The following is a 20,000-nucleotide window of genomic DNA, read 5'->3' as shown; positions in this document are numbered from 1 at the left end:
GTCCGATGCTCTCTTCGGTTTTTGGGTTTTCCCAAAAGTCCACTCACCCTTTTGGCTGACTGTGCCCCTCATTAACTAGTTATTTGGATCCTGCATCAACTCATCCCTGTGGAACACTCCTTCACAGCAGTCTCCCTCTGCATAAGCCAGTTTAATCAAGGGGCTTTGATTGTGTGTGTATGTGTGTGTGTGTGTGTGTGTGTGTGTGTGTGTGTGAGAGAGAGAGAGAGAGAGAGAGAGAGAGAGAGAGAGAGAGAGAGAGAGAGAGAGAGAACATGTGCCACAGCATGTGTGTTGAAGCCAGATGACAACCTTGGATGCTGGTCCTTGCAGTCCACCTTGTTTGAGACAGGGTCATGCTGTCATTTTTCTACTGTGCCCATTAGGCTAGCTGGCCCATGAGTTCCCAGGCATTGTCCTGTTTCCACTTCCGGTTTTACCACAGGAACAACTGGATTACAGAGAGGCACTCCTAAGGCACTTGGCTCGCTGTGGCTTCTGGGGACTCAGACTCCGGACTTTGCTTTTGCTTTATCCACTGACTCGTCATCTTTCTCAGCCCCCAAGAGGCTTTAACTTCTTTTCTCCTTGGCAGACTTTGCCTTTCACTTTCAACAGAATTCACATGGAGCCGCTCTGGGCAACATTTCCCATGGCCCCTTCCTTGAGTAGAATCCTTGTCCTCCTCCAGGGTTTTCAGACACTGTGCATCTCTCTCTCGGTGACATCTGTCACCCATTGTAGAGTCATTCCTAGCTGCTGGAGGGGGAGCCCCCAGAAGTCAGAGACCCAGTTTTTGCACATCTCTGACTAGAATATAGACTCCTGCAGGAGGAGGAAGAGACTGGAGAGAGGAAGGAGGCCTATTTTGTTCACCACAAGCTTGCAGATTGCATACGCGTACGGTGAAGATGAGTGACAGATGACACAGAGAATGTGTGAGCATCTCTGACCACAGGCAAGAAAAAAACAGCTCTGGCAGGGCGCTGATGAGGGGACTCGGTTCTCTGGTGACCCCCTCCCCCACTCCTGGGTCCTCCATAGAGTCACTTTGGGTGTCTAGAGTTGTTCACTGAGAGATACTGAGATTCTGGGTGAGGGGTGGAGAGGAGTTATTGATACTTGCTAGAGACGAGTTATATTATTCCTAGAGAACGTTCTCTACACTTCCTCAGAGGCAAAGGCCTAGCAGAATGGCTACATCCTCAACCGAGTCTTCTCTGGGGTGGAAAGAACAGTCTAGAGACTCTGCCTTGGCTTGGGGATGATGACCTGGCCTGAGAAAATCAGAAGCCACAATTCTGAGAGAAATCAGAATTTGTCAGTGGAAGAGCTAGGAAAAATAGAATATTTTTCATAGCTGGAAGGCTGTCCCCAACTAGCTAATGGTCAGCAATGTCCTGCCTTGGGTATTAAAATGATTGGCTCATGCTATCTCCCAAGATCTCAACATTCTCTATAAGCTCTTCTTTTTGGTGGCTAAGGCTACCCTGAAGACTCACACTTCCAACGTGTTCTTTGCAGAATGTAGTGAACTCATGCATATATGTTTGTTTGGTTTTTTTAATGGCGGCACAGATGGCTGAACTTTCCCCTGCCGTGACTAAGCTGGTTGGTGGTTTTGGATGATTTGGGGCAGGAGGGGGTGGGGGGAGACGATGACGGTGTATAGCAGATAACAAATATGCATTTGCATGCTTTGTCCACTAGGGGCTATAAAAAAAGTGATCTGGTTGAATCTCGGTGTGGCCATCTTCAAGCTGATTAACCTAGAAGCTAACCATCTCATCTACATTTCAACACAGGATCCAAAATTAAACCCCTGAGAAATGTTACTGGGCTTTTAATGGCTGCCCGGAAAACTTGGCCTTGGTCATATTAACTTAATAATCATAGAAAATATAAAAACATAGTTCATAACCTAATCATAGAAAATGTAAAACCATAGTTCATACAAGACACCATTCACTAACAAGTATTTATTAAGTACATATTCTGTGATAAGCATTGTTGTACATCCTTGGGGGCACATCAGTGAAGAAAATAAATATTTTTGGTTTTCTGGGGCTTGCACACTAGCTGGAGGTGGGAGAGGCAATAATACATACAAAACATAGTATCTAAAATGTTGAAGGATGGTAAGTCCTGTAGAGAGAAAAACAAACAAGATGGTAAGCGGCGCTGTATCCCACAGGGGTAGGCGTTTGGAAGTGTATGGTTTTGATATGGAAGTGTCTCCCAAAAGGCTTGTGGGTTGAAGACTTGCTCCAGCCTTCAGTGCAGCTGAGACTGAACAATGTGGTTGCTGAGTTCAGAAAGGGATTAGTGTACAAGTGAGTTCACGGCTGAATGGATTACTAAGAGGTAGGGCCTACCTGAACAACAGGAAGACGGTCACAGGGTGTGTGTGTGTGTGTGTGTGTGTGTGTGTGTGTGTGTGTGTGTGTGTGTGTATGTGTGTGTGTGTGTGTGTGTGTGTGTCTGCCTCTGGGGTGTATCTCTTCCTGAACATCCCCCTCCCCCACTTCATGAGGTGAGGCGATCAGCTCTGCCACAGCCTTCTGCCACGACGCTCTGACCAAGAGTGAGGGACCCAGCATCCTGAAACGGAACACTCTGAAGTGATGAACTAAAAATAGGCCTTTCTTTCTTTTAAGTCGTTTTCTTGGCTCTTCTCTCACAGGGACAGAAAACTGACTAATGCAGGAAGATGGCCATGGGCCTTCAGGGTGGGCCCAAGCTGGGATGGTGGTACCTCAGCGAAGATGTGAAGGAGGCTGTGGAGTTAGCCATGTAGCTTCTGGGAGGAGAACATTTTAGAGAAAGGGAACGGCGAATCCAAAGCTCCTTGGGTCTTGCTTGGGAACTAAAGAAGGGTGTGAGTGGAGTTGGCATTGAGTGAGCATGAGGGTGTAGTGGAAGTCGCTGGGAGGAAGACCACAGGGCCGTGTTAGCCTGTACTCTGAGGGATTTGGAGCTGATGCAGAGTTTTGCATAAAGATCTGACAGTGTCACATGGTGTTTTTGGTCAGTATGTGTGCAATATGTGCATGTGTGCGCGCGTGTGTATGTGTGCGCTCACACGCATATGTGTGTGTGTGTGTGTACATATGAGCATGTGTGTATGGAGGAAAGATGCTGGCATGGATGTCTTCTACTGTTATTTTCTACCGTATTTTTGAGACAGGGTCTCTCACCAGTTTGACTAGAGAGGTTGATAAGCAAAGCCCTGGGGACCCAGCTGTCTCCAGCCTCCCCGAGCAAGGGTTACAGATCCCTATACCCACTCCACTATGCTTTTATGTGAGTGCTGGGCCTCTGAGCTCAGTCCCTCACGCTTGAGCAACAAGAATTCTTACCCACATTGAGCCATCTCTCCAGCCTCCCAGACAGAAATAAGGTTCTGACTCCACTCTCTGAACCCAATGGGTAATGTTAATTCAGAGCATCTAGTGGAGGCCTAGCATCTGAGACCCACAGGAACTAATCATCTCTGAGGTTGGTAAAATCCATTTTACCAAGAAAGCAAAGCAGCCACACCAAAACAGCCTGGCTGGCACGGGTTAAACAATGGAAACTGATTTCCTCATAGTTCTAGAGGCCAGAAGAACCGAGATCAAGGTGTTGGCTGTATTGATTTCCCCCGGACTTTTCTCCTTAGCTTACAGATGGCCACCTTCTCAGTGCATTCTCAGATAGTCTTTCCTCTGTGTGCAGGCCTTCCTGGAGTCTGGGTGACAGAATTTCTTCTTCTAAGAAGGACATCGATTATATGGGGTCAGGGCCCCACTTGTGGGAACATTTCATGTAGTTCCGTGTCACTTCTAGTAGAAGTTCCAAACCCAGCTGCATCTGGAGCAACCACAGCTGAGGACTTGGACATGTGCATTCGTCCCAGGACAGTTAGAGTGGCCCCCATCCTGCTACCACAGCAGTGACCCATTGGGAAGACTGAGGCCCCCTTCACAAGGGAAGGTTATTTGCTTTAGAGCTGACTTTGATTGAAAAACAAACAAACGTAGATTTGTTCTAGGCAGGACATGGGTCTGAGTCAGACTTCCCAGAGAGAGAACATCACTGTGTGCTGTGTTCATGGAAGCTTCTTAGGAGTGAGCTAAGGCTTTGCAAGAATGCATTTGTATGGCTGGTCATGCCAGCCATGGCCTTAATGTGAGGCAAGATTCCACGTTACTCTGTAAACAAAGCCAAGCAGGAATAATGTGGCTGAAGGACCGATGGTTCCTACTTCATCACGTTTATTTCTCATTTTCTATCTACAACTGAACGGTGCCCACAGAAACCAGGAAATGGAGAGGAAATTCCATGGTGAGGTGCCCTGGTGGTGGCTATTTGGAGCCTGAGAGAAGTCTGACAACCACCTGAGGGGGGTGACTTTGTTTCTTACCACCTTAGGTTTTTCTGTTTTGTTTTGTTTTTTCCATTTAGCTTGCTGGACAATATTATCAGGAATACTGGACAAGCGCACCGCTGCCCTCTCAATTTTACTTTTGGTATAAATAGCAAATATCTCTTTAGTCATGGAACCTCTGTGTGAAGCTACTTAGAACTCTTTTTAGAGACTGGAAATAACGGAGGTGTGTGTTGTCACACTACCCAGAGAAGATGAGTAATTTATCTGGAGAACGTGGATGATCTTGAGAGCCCTCTCTTTAGGAACATTGTCTTGGTGGATCTGCGAGGGCTCAGAATTTGGTCCGTAGACGGTTAGTTGTCGGGATACTTAATCTCTTCTATAAGAGCAGAATGATTTGCAATCACTGAATTTATGAGACCTGTGTACAGTGAAGAATGTCCGCATCATGAGGACTAAGCACTCCTGTCTCCTGGAAAGTCCATCTGGTTTCTGTAACATCCATGGGAAACTATGTTCTAATCAGAAGGTTGCTTGATGAGTCAGACAGCTAAACAAAAGGAGTTACTTATGTGATTCAAGTGTTTAGATGCAGGGATGAAAGACACGTTTCACTCCATGAGCTCGCTTATTGATTGTCAAGGGCTGCCTAGCGTGTTGAGAGAAAGGTCATGTTTAGTTTTTGTGGGAAATCGACAGTTGATTAGTGATGTCTGCTGGAGCACAGAATTGGACAAAGGAGCAGGAGCGTTGTTTGAGCCATCCCTAGTGTAAGACTATCTGACCAATAAGCCTGATGAATTCAGGCCGATATAAATCATGAGATTATGAGAACTGGAGCAGAGGTACCTGGGAAGCACTTGTTGGGTAATCAGTAGCATCTCTTTTAGTATTTCCATGTGAGATAGATCATTTGTCTAATGAATTCATCTTTTTTCCCATTTATTTATGCATGTGTGCATGCATGAGTGTTCGTGTGTGTATGTGTGTGTGTGTGCGTGTGATTATGAATAGATGCTGAAGGACACCTTGCAGGAGTTGGTTCTTTCTTCCCATCATATTGGTTTCAGGTGTTGAATTCAGGCCATCAGGCGTGGTGACAGGTGCCCTTAACTGTTGACCTATCTCTCCAGCCGTGGATCCATCTGTTTTGGTGAATGTGTTCAGTCCAGACAGGGTAAGTGCTATAGGGTTGGCATGCCTGCAAGAACCAATTTAGGCCTTACTCACCAGATCTGAGACCTTTGTGTAAGGAACAGGATTATCTTATCTTAATGTTGCTGACCTTGTTTTGTAAACTAAAGCTTACTGGGAACTTCACTGTGTTAAACAAATAAAAGTGACAGGCAGATCTTTCTAGAAGTTTCTGCCACAGATGTTATTTTTCTGTATGAAAATGTCTTGAAACACACCCTAGTGAACCCTGGAAAGGCATGGGATATTATTATCTGAAACCCATTCTTTGGGTTTGGGTTCAAGTCCTTCATTCCAGATGTGAGAGCATCTGGAATTGGTGAGCAAGCAGTTCTCTTTGGTTCCCACAGGACATTTGAGGCTGTGTTGAGAGAGGCATCCCCAATTCTTCACTCCTTAGGTAGCATTCCTTCCGTGAGGCTAACACTGTGGATTTGATGACCATTCGTCAACTCCCTATAGCCCACCCTCATCTAAACTGTGAGCCCACCAAGGACATGCTGAGGACCCCCGCAGAGAGACATGCCTGACGATCTTCCCCCCATTTCACAAGTGAAACCTGTGATTAGAAAAATAATAAAAGGCCATCTCACCTGTGTGCCTTATTTATTACACATTATACAGGTATCTGGTTGCAAAACCTGAACTCCTCCTCCTGTCTCTTGGTGAGCGTTTGAGGCAGAACACAGTGACCTGCCTCCTGCGATAACATCGGCATTCAAAGAGTGAGTGCTCCCTTCCCAGGTGACTTCCACCCTCCCTCCGTCCCCCTTGGCGACACTCCCAGAAAAAGAGTTCAGTGGGGGTGGGGGGCACTCTAGTTAGTAGAAAAGCACCTCGCCTTTATGTAAGATGATTGCTTCGAATCCCACCAGGGGGAAAACCACAAGGAAATTAAAGCAGCACCTCTTTAAACGGTGGTAAATAGATAACCCTGACGGGGTGGGAGGTGGGGTGGGGGGTCTGAGATTGGAAGAATGTGACCCCGTTAATCCAGAGGGGACTCCCTCTGGCCCCTTTCACTGCCCCTCTTTCAGCCTAAGGAGGACACCAAGGTTATGTGGGGAAACCGCTGTTCCTTAGCCAGGAAGAGGGGTGGGGTGGGCAAAGGTGGGGGAGATGCGGAGCCAGAATGAGAGGAGAGGAGGAAAATGCGAAGGAGAGGGACTTTTTTAAAAAAGAGTGTAAAGTAATAACCAAATTTAGCAGTCCCAGACTGTGCAGCCAAGTGGATGCTCATAGGTGGGAAGACTGGACAAGCTACAGAAAACTAGGTCCCAGCCACACCTCCGCCATTGACGCTTCGTCTCCTTGAGTGAGTTCCTTCTCTCTGAGCCTCGGTTTTCTCAATGTGCCCGGAGAAGAGTCTGTGAGAGTCCAGGGACAATTCTATCCCCACCCACCTACCCCATCAACCCCAGTCTTTGCCCTGGGGCCGCCTTGAGTCTGTGCTGAGGAGACCAGGGGAAGGAGAACAGGGCCCTTTGTGGCAGACTGGGGACGGGCAACTTGAAAGCATTGGGGGTAGAAGAATTGAAGCATTTTTTTGTTGTGGAGGAAAGCGTGGGCTGCAGGCAGGGAGCCAGAAGCCGCTGACATCACCATAATACTTGGATCGGGGCCTCTGAGAAGTGGGCGGGAGCCTCAGGGGAGTGGGCACAGTTACCTGGTAAAGGGACCAGAGGGCCTGCATCTGATCCAGCAGCAGCGACAGGGACACTCACAGGGCTCACTGGATCGGGGACCAGCAGTCAGGGATCAAAGATGTGAGGAAAGTGTGTGGAGACTTTGGGAAGCCCTTTCTCCATTCAGATCCTCGAGTGACGAGTGACGTCTTGGGGGAGAGATGGGAGTCAGGTGTTTGCCTCTAGAGGCAAAATCCCAGTTTTCCATGTCTCTAGGCCTGAAGTCAAACACTGGACGCAGCAGAAGTTGCTTTCAGAACCTGCCAGGCAGAGAGTGGGAAAGGAGGCAGCCCCCTGAGAGAGGGATACAGCTGATTCCTTAGTCTCAGACTTGGCCACCATGAAAATGCCACAGGGCTTTAAACTCCGGCTGTTGATAAGCCTTTTGCAGGGGGTTTAAGCATGACCCTCTTCTCACAGACTTCTTCTTCTTCTTGCAGACAATAAGCTTTCATCTCCCTCTGGGGATTTGAAAGTACTAACGTTTGGGACCATCTCAGTGCAACTAACCAACTCTGACAAATCCTCCTACGCCTCCCATGAGCTCAGAGCAGAAGGGGTCATCAATTTCCTGTTCTTTCCTGTTGAGCCCAGATACAATATCTGAATCCCTCCCAGTTCAGGACCCTACCCAGACCTTACCAACAGATCGGAACCAGCTCTGGAGACTGACTCATCTCCCCCTTAGCTTAGGGTATCTATCACTAGACATTTGCTTTTGGGACAGGAAAGAGGGGGGTGGGGTGGGGGCAGCAAGGCTGGGAGAGGCAGAGGCGGGTGCTTATTTTTAGTGTCGTTTGTTTTTCTTTGTGTTTATAACGTCTTCTCCAGCTTTCCCCCAGAGCTTTCTCCATCTCTGGATCCCCGCCACCCTTTCCCAAGAGTGAGCAGACCGGTCGCGAAGAAGTCTGAGGTGCTGGGATCGCTACTTGATACTGGATACCCGCAGATTGTTCCTTTGCCTTCAGGGAGCTGGTCGTGCTTAGGAGACCCCTGGAGCAGCCTTGTCCTTTACCACAGCCTTGTAAGGTCTCATAACCCCCTTTCTATAGCCTCCTCGGGAATGGGAACTTCCTTACCGCGGAGACAGCTCATGCCATTGCACAATGACCTACACTGATCGGCAAAGCGGTCAGCTCATCTCCAGTGGAGATCTCTCTGCTTGACAAGTTCGTCCACTGGCACTAGCTCCAGCTCCATGCCCATCTCCTCCCCCCTTCCCACATCAATCTTTCAAGTTGCTTGAGGATGGCTACCCGGAGCTCCCTAAAATTTGTCACCTGTAGGTGAGATATCCCCCTTTTCCCCTCACATCATTGCATGACAAGGCACAGAGTTTCCTTATCCTGAGAGACACTTCCCTTCCCCCACCACCCAGGGTGTTGACAACCTCCTGTGGGCTACTGTTCTCTATAGTGATATGTGCTTCCTGGACTGAATTGATTATTTGGTCTTGCAATCTAGCAGTTGGCCTTCTATCCAAAAGAGCTGTGCTTGCCTCTAAGATGCCACCTTACGCTAAGTGTGCAGTTGGCTACGGCCTTCAGATTTATTTCACAAAATCTGCCACCCATCCTGTATCCAGTGCACAGGAATTCAAAAACTAATTACTGCTGTTGCTAAACCGGAATGTGTGTGGACTGTCCTTTTGTATGGGATATGTGTTGGCACTGGCCACATTAGTGAAGCCCTCAAGAGAATTATAATTTGAATCTTATTTACTCAATACACACTTACTTTTAGGCCTAATTTTCAGTGGACAATTGGTCAGTATTAGAATTTTATACAATTTTGGCATTTGTCCAATAGTTTACAGATCAGATTACTCGCCTGATGAACATGAAGTTCTGGATGAGCATATTCATTGTGCTATTAATTTAAATTTTAAGAAGACCTAGAGACCCCCAATAAGAACATGGAAAGGATGCATCAGTAATCACTAGGCAAATAAAATAAAATTCAAAACCAAAAGGACACACTGATCATACCCATTAGGATGGCTATTTTCAGAAAATCAAAAATAGCAAGTGTTAGTGTGATATAAATTGGAACATTTGTATAACTCTTGGCACGGAAGACAGTACAGTAGTTCCTAAAAGACTTAAACATACAATTAAGGTATCATTTGCAAGTCCAGCGTCTGGGAATATAACTCAAAGTAGGGATCAAAGAAATATTTAGATATATGCTCATAACAACAGTATTCACCGTAGGCAAAAGGTAGGGGCAATCGTGTGGCCATCAACAGGTGAATGAGTATGCACATGATACAGTAGTGTTCAGTCTTACAGCTGAAGGAAATTCAGATCCACATGACATGAATATTGGATACTGAATGTCCACATTTGCGTCATTGTGGTTAAAATACTTGAGCAGAGCAGCTTGAGGCAGGACACTTCAGGTTGGTTCATGATTTCAGAGAGTTTAGCATGTGATAGCCTGCACCCGTGAGCTTGAGCAGAACATGGAGACAGTGGGAGCCTGTGGATGAAGATGGATGCTCACAGCAGACAGGAAGTCAGCAGTGAGATACGGGAAGTGACCAGGGATAATATACCTCCCACACTGTGGATTACCTAACAGCACTCAAGTGCATTTAAAAATGGTCAAGAGTTTAGGAGTATTTCCCCACTGCTGACGAACAAGCAAGCAAAAAGATACAACATTTTGATGCCTGGAGTCAAAAATATCTCAACTGGTTTTTTTATTTTTTTTCTACAACTTTCTATCATTGTACACATAGTGTGGAGATTTGAAAAACCACTGTGGGAAACAGCCAGGTAGAGTAACATACACCTAGGAGGCTGAGAGGCAGGAGGATTATAAGTTTAAGGTCAGCCATGGTTACATAGATGCCTGCATTCAAAAATAAATAAATAAATAATAAATAAGTACATAAGTAGGTGATAAATAAATAAATAGAACACAGAATAAAAAGAAAGTAGCACCATTCAGCTTGCGGTGTGGAGAAAACCAACCCAGTTATCCCATGTGGCTCTCGCTGGACTGCCCTGCCCCCAAACATCCCATCAGGAGCTCTGAGCTCTAGCACCTCTTTCTGTCTGGCTCACACTTAGAATACCAGGAGTCGAAGCAATCACTGCCTGTGACAGCGACTTTTTGGCAGATTCTGTTCCAATCTAGAACACTGGCAGCAAGTTATGACACCACCAGATAGGAGGCAGCCAGAGACTGCCTCTCACAAGAGGATGTGTTGAACGATCGGATCGTGGATCATCTAAATTGTGCTCTGTGCAGACTAACACACACACATAATAGGATTTAGAAGGGATTTGCCACGCCAGGAATTAATTAGACTTCTGGTTCCCAAGGCGCTGTGGGACGTCTCTTGACTGCGTGCTCATTAAGTTTTAGTGTGAGGGGTGGTTGGATGCCTTCGCTTCTCACTAGAATATGATGTGGGAAGTTTATCTGCCTCGTTCACTGCTGTATCCCCATTGCTACAATATACCTGGATCATATAATATTAAGTGCTCAATAAATACTTTTTGAATAAATAAATGAATAGATGCTCCATTTTGCAGACGGGGAAGCGGAAGCTGTATAAAGTAGTATTTATGAGCATTACTGCTGAGTCAGGCTACGTACATTTGTCCGGTCTTTGTCGTGTTTAACAAATTAACTTCTGGACATACTTTCTTCCTCTCTCATCTTTAAAGCATAGATGAAAAGAATGCTTATCTCCAAGCTAGGGTGATGATCAAGATAATTTACTCAAAAATCAGAATCAGCCCCCAAAGAGAGTAAGTACTCAGTGGATCACTTCTCATGTTTAGATCTTTGATGTCTTTATGAACATTTTATATGTAGTTAAATGTCTCTTTTAAAAGCTGCTTTCAATGGGTATGTACCATGAAAATTGTAGATTCCCTCCATTCGCAACCACCATTGTTTAAGGAGTTGCAATAGAGTACTACTTACAAACTCAGGTTCGAATCCCAAATTCCTTCTTATAGGCTGCGTAACCATGGACACCTACCATTCCTGTGCCGTGGGTTCCTATTGGTGGAGGTGACAAGAGTAGTTATATTGGACTGTTGGAGAGCTGAAGAGGTGATGTGGGGGCGGGGCTGCCTGAGATGCCCAGCCAGGTGTATTGAATAAACATTTTTTTAAAATTTTTTTCTGCTGCTTATTTTTTTTCCTTGCTAGTTTTAAGGCAACTGAAGACTTCAAATAGTCTGTAGGGCAAAAGGAGATCTTTATGATAAATATTATAGTTTTTGCTATGAATATCTAATATAAATACATTGAGATCGGAAAAACCTGGATGTCATTCATTAGTGAAATGTATTCAAATTAACATTTAAGAATATACTGGCGTCAACATCCATAACTGTTTATGACTTGAAAAGAGGAGCTAAATGTTAACTCCTTAATATAATGCCCCTGTCATTTAACAAGTACCTTGTATTGCAATATGAAGACTGTTTGATGCATGGATCCATGTAGATATTAATAATAAAAATGCTAACCTAAATCTACTTTATACCATGGCTCTCTTTTATAAATAAGCAATATATTTATTTTGGTGACAGGCCTTACAAATATTTAAATGTGAGGCGTCCTTAATTAAAGAGATCAAAGGCTATTGATCTGCAAGATGAACTCAGATCCTTTAAGATGAACTAAAAAACCTGAAGTGTTTCCTGAGTTCATCTTTGGCCTCCATCTTCAAGCTCTTGGACCTCTACTCTCTGCCCACTATTCACATCAAAAACCTTGTATTTCCTTGGTCAGGCTGGAATGTCTCAAAATGTCATGCTCACACACGAGTATTCCCAATTTACTGTCTTTTCTGATGAACTTCCCATTATAAGTCATGTATTGACAACAATGCCTTTCTTGTGAATGTTCTGAGAGGAATCAGTATTAATTAATTAATCAGAGTGCAACATTCACTAGATGTCAGTTTCCCACCCCCTCCCCACAGGGTTAAACACAGTAACAAGAAGGACAGTTATAGAGTCTTGTTCTTTTCCTGTTGAAAAAAAAAAAAAAACTAGCAAAAGCAACTTAATGGAGAAAGGTTTTTTTCTGATTCACAGGTAAAGGTCCATCTCAGCTGGAAAAGGAAAGTCATAGCAGCCTGCAGCAGCTGGTCACATTGTATCTACCCAAGAAACAAAGAGCAACCAATGCTGTCTAGTGCTCAGCTCTCTTCATTTTAGTTCAGGATGTCCTGCCAAGGGAATAGTTCTTCTCAGAGTCAACATGCATCTTCACATACCAAGTAATCAAATCATGATAACCCTTCACAGGTATGTCCAGAAGTTTGTCTCTCAGGTGATTCCAGATCCTGTCAGGGTGACAGTAACCAACACAAACTGTAATAACAGAAAACATTTCTTGTTAGAACCAATCACTGTGCTGAATCCTGATTACATATATCCCTGTTGAGAAGGCACCTATTGTATGACAAAACTTTCCCTGGGAAGATGCAACATGCACGTCTACTTACCCCAGATAGGGAACCAACTACAGACAAAGTACAGATACCACTGAAGTCCACCTTGGTAAGCCGATGAGTTTTTATTGGAGTTATTTACAGGAATATGGGTGAAGGGTTACTTACAGGAGTGTGGGTGAGGGGTTACTTATAGGTGAATAGGTGAAGGATTACTTACAGGAGCAGAACTTACTCCAAGACAACTGTATCACCAAAGCCCACACCAGCAAGAAAGATGGAAACCTGGAGCACACAGCCTACAGGCCACTCAACAGGTCGAAGAGTATCCTTTCCAGGTAGCTAGCCCAGTTTCTGCTTCTTTCAGGCATCTGGTCTAGTCTCAGTCTTTGTAGTTTGTCTTGCCAGAAAGTGACTCTCAGAAATCTTCATTGTTTAACTCTTGGGAGGGAGGAGCCTGGTGAATCTGGTCAGTTTCAGGGACTTCCTGAAGCTACTTTGCGTTGTTTCCCTTCCGACTTAAAGAATTTCCCTGAAGGATGGAATGTTCCAGTCTCAGAGGAAACTTCTGTACCATCTGTGGATCAAATGCGGGTGGTCAGACTTGCCCATCAAGCCCTTGAATGTCCGAGGCATCCAGTCAGCTTCCATTGAAAATTTGCCAGAGTTTGATGAGCACAACTGGATGCACATTGGCACTAGGTGACTAACAGAGCCAGGCTGGACTGCTGTCTGCCTGGTGCCATTTCCTTTTCTCCTATGGGAAGTTTAGTGACATATGATGGTGTGGCAATATTTGTTTGCTTATAGGAAGCATTTGAATGTCCAATGAAGAGCAATCTGAAGTTATTTCAGTTGGAGTAGCTATAAATTGAGAATACCAAGCAGATGCCATAATAGGTGGCCCAGTCTTCTCTTAGAGATCAGGCCTCGATTTCAGTTTCCTGAGACTGAACAAGCAGTTTCTGAAAGAGCCACAAAGGACAATTAATTACTGGTGCCCCTGACCACAGGGGCAAGTGAGATAGGATGCACCAAGCCTGGGCCAATGAGCCAGTCCCCATCGTTAGTGTGTACTAGCCAGCCAGCCTCCAGAGCAGCTCAAGGACAAAGCCTGGGATTTGTCCGGGCCTGCCCAAAAGTGAAAAAGCTGTAGCCTTAATAAGCCCCTGTCTAGTCCTAGCCTAGTAGAATGTACTGATATGATTGGCACCTGCTTAAGCCAATCATATCTAAAATGACCTAACTGTTCTAGGACCTCCCTTTGGCTGTGCTTAAAAGAAGCCTGTGGGCTCCTCCAAGGGTCTTCGTCTTTGTGTTGGATGGCAGGCCCCAGCATGCTGGAATTAAAAACACTGTTGTTGATTGCATACATGGATGGTAGTCTTTTGTGGGACGTCTCCAGGAACCTAACAAAAGTAGGGGTGTTAAGTCTTTAATGGTTATGGAGGGAAGTGCTGTTATGTTACAGAAGATTTTATTTAGGAAGAATTGCTCCTGGTAGTCTTGTACCCATATCCAGTACCAGGCACTCACTCCTTCTCAAGTCATCTTTGGTTCTGTTGGGTCCCTGTTCCAGTGCCAGTGTGTTGTATGACAAGACTTTTCCTGGGGAGATGCAACACACTTGTCTACTCACCCCAGAGAGGGAGCCCACAACAGATCAAAGTATGGATATCAACAAAGTCCAATTTGGTGAACCAATGGATGAGGGGTTACTTACAGGAACAGAAGTGATCCAGAGACAGCTGTAACATGAATCTTAAAAGGTCTTATTAATAAAAACAAACCCAGAGCCAGGTATTGGGATGAACGCTGAAAGATCAGGGAAACAGAACCAGCCACAGCTAACCTCACCTTGCCAATTCCTCAGCTGATCCTGTTTCCTCAAACTGGAAGCCTCTGAGTCCTCATCCAAATGGATCTCAGCTGAACAGCTGCTAAAAGCCTAAAAGCTTAACCAGGCTCTAGTTTCTGGTTTTCATGCCTTGTATACCTTTCTGCTTCTTGTCATCACTTCCTGGGATTAAAGGCTTGTGTCACTATGCCTGGTTGTTTCCAGTGCGGCTTTGAATGCGGAGATCCGGATGGATCTCTGCCTCCAGAATGCTAGGATTAAAGGTGTGTGTGCCACCATTTTCTGGCCTCTATATCTAGTGGCTGTTTTGTTCTCTGACCCCAGATAAGTTTATTAGGGTGCACAATATATTGGGGGATACAATATCACCACATTTCCTCTTTTTGTCTAAGATTTAAAAAAATCTTATAACTAATACAAGAAAAAACTATATCCAATAAGTATATACAATATACACAGTAAAGAATTACAGACAACTGCATCACAAAGCCCACCCTAGCATGGGGAACAGCTCTTCAAACTTGGAATCTGGCGCACACTACACATTCTGCAGGCAGCTCAACAGGTTGGAGAGGGACCTTTCCAGGTCCCCCAGTTGGTCTAAACCTCTTCCAGGCAGCTGAGATGGTTCTGCCTCTTCCATCTTTTTTTCAGCTCAGCTTACCCATCTTTGTAGCTCTGTTATGCTCGTCGCTGAGAGGCTCTCTACTTTTATTATTGATGCTGGCAGTGAGGGGCATAATGAATCTGGTCTGTTTCAGGGACTTCCTGAAGCTCATTTGAGTTGTTTATGTTCCTGTGTAAGGAGCGTCCCTGCAGGATGGAGGAAACTATCACACAACAGTACCATTACTGTCTGCTTTCCAAAAATTAGGAATCAGAGAACAGTGAGCAATGTACCAAGTGGCAAGGTCATAGTATAGTATGGATACCACAGATGAGTTTAGGCTGTTCTTGAGATTTATAGGAACTGAACTGTGGTATGCTTATATGTGTCTCTTCTCTTTGTATTTCACACTATGCCTATAACATTTAGCTACATTTTTCCAAAAACATTTCCCCCCCTATGGTGTCCACTATTGCACGCATTGTAATTTATTTACTCTTTGGATGGATTTGGGCTGATGGGAGTTGTTTTTGTTCTGTTCTGTTTTGTTTTGTTTTGTTCCTTCACAAAGTGTGGCAGCATCTGTTACTTTAATACCCAAGAACTAACTGCTTGGTCTTATTGTGGGCGAAAGTTCAGCTTTGGAAGAAATGGGCGAATAGTTTTCTAAAAGTGGTCGGGCAAATTCAACTGCAAACTTGGGGTAAATGACTGCCAGTTGCTGCAGATTTTTTACCAACACTGGGTATCTATGGTTCTTGCAGCTATTCTGGGAGATGTAGAGTGGCATCTCACCATGATTTTAATTACTATTTCTCTGATGAGTAATGATACTAAAATATTTTTATGTGCGTTGGCCATAAACATCATTATTTTGTGAAGTATCTGAAAGCATTTTGCCAAAGGAAAGTCAGTCTATTGGGATGGGAAGGACCTCAGCCTATTTGGCGCCTACCACACAAGATTTGGGACCTGAATTTGGGTCCCCAGAACCCACATGAAAACCTGGACAGACTAGCACATCATGCCTATAACTCCAGCACTGGGGAGTGGGGGGGTGCGGGTATGTACAGGTGGATCCTGGAAGCCGATAGGTCAGCCAGTCTAGATGTGTCAACAGGCCTCAGGTTTACCTAGAAAAACTGTTTCAAAAATTTTAACTGGAGAGTGATAAAGGAATGATATCAACATCAACCTTGGGCCTTCACATATTTATGTATACATATCCACACCAACAAGTACACACATCACACATATGCAGCTGGAGTTTTCTCCAGTCCCACTCAGGCCCCCACAGTTCCACAGCCCACTTAGAAAATAATCACTCAGAAGCTCATACTAATTACAATTGCTTGGCCATTAACTCAGGCTAACTATTGACTAGCTCTTACATCTTATATCAACCCATTTCTACTAATCTGTAAGTTGTCATGTTGTGGCTGTGGCTTACTGGTCTGCTGGCATGTTGTTCCTTTGGTGGTGGCTGGCGCCTCCTGACTCAGCCTTCACCTCCCAGCATTCTCCTCTCTCCTTATCCCGCCTACACTATACTTCCTGCCTGGCTACTGGCCAATCAGCATTTTCTTTATCAATCAATCAATCAATCAGAGCAACACACATACATACACCAGGACACAGAGAAAAAAAGGAAATCAGTTTATTTCTGCTAAATATTGATCCATAGAAGGGTTATCCCTCCTCACCATGCAGCTCAGGCTGGCCTCGAACTTGCCGTCTTTCTGCCTCTGCCTGAGGACTGAGACGGCAGGTGTGAAGGGCTCTGGTAGGCCTGAGCATGGCAAACATGGCTCTGGCAGGCCTTGCTGTTCCCCCATTCTGTCTGCCTTGCTGAACTGTTAGAGTGCATTCTGTCTTTGTTAGGGTTTCTACTGCTCCGAAGAGACACCATGACCACAGCAACTCTTACCAAGGAAAACATTTGATTTTCGATGGCTTACAGTTCAGAGGTTTAGTCCATTATCATCACAGTGGGACATGGCGGTATGCAGGTAGACATGGTGCTGGAGAAGAAGCTGAACATTCTACATCTTGACCCAAAGACAAGAGGAAGTGGACTGAGACCCCTGGGTGTATCTTGAGCATAGGAGACCTCAAAGCCCACCCCACAGTGACACATTTCCTCCAACAAGGCTACTCTTATTCCAACAAAGCCACACCTCCTAATAGTGCCACTCCCTCTGAGCTTATGTTCCATTCAAACCAACACACATTCCTAAAACTAGCCACTAAGGTCTATTCTCTTATTTGGCCACTTCCTCCTCCTAAAGCAGAGGTCCAGCTATCAAGATCCAGCTATCAAAGTATTGAAGTCTTGGGGGCTGGAGAAATGGCTCAGAGGTTAAGAACACTGGCTGTTCTTCCAGAGGTCCTGAGTTCAATTCCCAGCACCCATATGGTGGCTCACAACCATCTGTAATGAGATCTGGAGCCCTCTTCTGGCCTGCACAGACACATGCAGACAGAACACTGTATATGTAATAAATAAATCTTTGGGCTGGAGAGATGGCTCAGAGGTTAAGAGCACCGACTGCTCTCCCAGAGGTCCTGAGTTCAATTCCCAGCAACCACATGGTGGCTCACAACCATCTGTAATGAGATCTGGCACCTCTTCTGTATACATAATAAATAAATAAATCTTTAAAAAAAAGTATTGAAGTCTAGCAATTAAAATCACCCTTTTGCCATCCTAATTAACATGCCCAATCAAAACAAACTAATTCATCCGAACACGTGAGTTTTCCCTTTTTTCCTTTATAAACTGCCATTTGCCTATGAACCATGTCTGTCTCCCCTCTATCCGGAGATAGTTCTTTGTCCCTTCAGGGCAAATATCCCTTCTTCCCTCCCTTGTATCCTTCCCCTTGTCCCTCTTCCTCTATCTCCTGTCTTTGTCCCTTATCCCTGCCTTTTGTCCCTCTGGGGTGAATAAATCTCCTTTGTGCAGAGAACTCGGTCTTGGGGTATCCTGTGCTAATTCCAGTCCATTCAAGGTGTGTGCCACTGTGCCTACCTGACAGTTTTCTCAGTCATATTTTGGACACAAGCCGTTTTTTAGATACATATATGACAAACTCCTCCTCCATGGCCTGGCTTTTCATCTTCTTAACATGTCTTTTGATTTGTGTAAGTTTTACATTTTATGGAGTCTAAATAATTGGTGTTTTCCTCCACATTTAATGTTTTTAATGGGCCATGTAGATTTATGATCATCTCAAGATCACACACACATACACAAAAAATTGCTTACATTGTCTTTATTGTTTTGATGTTCACTTTTACGTCTGTTGATTTTGAATTGATTTCTGTATATGGTATCAGGTAAGATGAAAAGGTTGGGTGTTTTTGTTTTGTTTTGATTTACAGCCGGCTAATTATCTAGCAACACTGATAAGAGCTATCATTTTCCTGTAATATCTTAGAGGCACCTTTGACGTAATTCAAATGGTCATATAAACGTGGGTCCAAGATCCTGTTCTGTTCCTCTGGCCTGTTTGACTATCTGTGAACCAGTACCGCTTTTATTTTTATTCACATGTCTGTGTGTGTCTGTGTGAGTGTCTGTCATTTGTGTGTAGATGTCCTTGGAGACCAGAAGACAGTGTCGGAGCCCCTGGAGCTAAAATGGGTGTTGGGAATGGAAGCTGGGTCCTCTGGAAGAGCAGCAAGCACTCGGAGCTGTCTCCCCGGCCGCAGCACCACACCTCTAACCCGGTACCATTTTACAGGAAGTCCAGACCTCCAAAAATACTAGTGGGTCCAACTAATACTGTCCAGTGACCTTTTAGATTTCTCTTTTAGTTACGTCAATAATGAATAGTATGTTGAAAACAACTTCATTTTGCCCCATTTCTTCTCCAGTTCTAGTTCCTCCTTTCATTTGTATGCACACTTTCTAACATTTATTTTTATCAGGGCTTCAGGATTCTCCTCCACAGCCGTCTGCCTTTTCTCATTGCATTGGACATGAATTCAAGTCACAGTTCTACGTAATGGGTGGGTTTACTTTGCCTTTAAAAGCCCTCATTCATCTTGATGTTCTATGGTTTTATGGCACTGACTCTGTTTACCCCAGCTGGTTACATACTGTGTACTCTTCTTCTTCTTCTTTTTTTTTTTTTTTTTTTTTGAGAGACTATGTCTCCCATGGCCCAGGCTACTAGGAAACGACTCCTTTTATCCCTTTAAAAGAAAACCACTGTGTGCAGCTTTGCTTATGCCCCGTCCCCACTCACAATGTCTGTAACGATGAGTGGGACTCTTCCACACAAGAGACATGCCCATTTTTCATATTTGTTTGTGTAGTCGATGGTTTAGGCAACCATCCGTCAGTGCAATCGCTGCCAGTACAGACTTACAGGTGGCTTTTTGCTTGGGCTTGCCATCCAATGCTGTCTTGCTGTTGCTCAAGTGGTCCAGCTTTGGTCTTCGAAGCATCAGTTGATTCCTGTATCCTTTTGACATACTTCCATTGTTGTGTTTTTTAGAAGCTACAGTCTTGTTTTCTGGCCCTATAAGATACTCCAGACTCATCTTGCATGTCTTTCTTCCCCACCCCCATTTTTGGAAGGAGCCCTGGTTGCTTTTACATGAGGATAGTATAAGAAACTAAGATCTGGGTGTCAGCTGTGCTTGGCTACATGTTTTTGGTGTTAAAGCATCTTGCTAAAAGCCCAAGTATTGTCTCTTTCTACAATGCTTCTACATCACCCTGTCCATTCTTTCCTTCTGGACACATAAAAAGTTAGTTGGAGGGCCTCAAGCTGCCCATCATGTCTCCTAACTCCCCCCATTGGTTTATTATTTCATTCTCTCCCACCTCGTCCTCATCTCTTTCC

General features: G+C 44.7%; 1 protein-coding gene and 1 long non-coding RNA gene across 4 annotated transcripts in view; one reads left to right on the top strand and one right to left on the bottom strand.

Moving 5' to 3' along the window:
• LOC121824767 (uncharacterized) overlaps positions 1–8,881 on the top strand; it is a 16,995-nt gene extending 8,114 nt beyond the window's left edge. The window contains exons 2-5 of one of the 2 annotated variants that reach the window (XR_013046637.1): positions 5,443–5,549; positions 6,191–6,291; positions 7,692–7,945; positions 8,083–8,881. This is a non-coding gene — a long non-coding RNA (uncharacterized LOC121824767). Of the gene's footprint in view, positions 1–279; positions 5,550–6,190; positions 6,292–7,691; positions 7,946–8,082 lie in introns of those variants that run through there. The other variant, XR_006066745.2, reaches the window with a different exon arrangement.
• A 1,227-nt stretch (positions 8,882–10,108) lies between these two features.
• The window catches only part of LOC143269859 (uncharacterized), a 23,037-nt gene continuing 13,145 nt past the window's right edge, over positions 10,109–20,000 (bottom strand). The window contains exons 2-3 of one of the 2 annotated variants that reach the window (XR_013046636.1): positions 12,900–13,644; positions 10,109–12,599 (exon numbers count right to left, since the gene is read on the bottom strand). Coding sequence is in view for 1 of the 2 variants with exons in the window: in XM_076557061.1 (XP_076413176.1) it covers positions 13,596–13,644 (49 nt within the window). In the remaining variant the exon portion in view is untranslated. Of the gene's footprint in view, positions 13,645–20,000 lie in introns of both variants that reach the window. The other variant, XM_076557061.1, reaches the window with a different exon arrangement.

This window comes from Peromyscus maniculatus, chromosome 21 (genome assembly GCF_049852395.1).
Source record: "Peromyscus maniculatus bairdii isolate BWxNUB_F1_BW_parent chromosome 21, HU_Pman_BW_mat_3.1, whole genome shotgun sequence".
Lineage (NCBI taxonomy): Eukaryota > Metazoa > Chordata > Mammalia > Rodentia > Cricetidae > Peromyscus > Peromyscus maniculatus.
The sequence above is the reverse complement of the archived record's forward strand: the minus strand, read 5'-3'. Positions and strand labels throughout refer to the sequence as shown.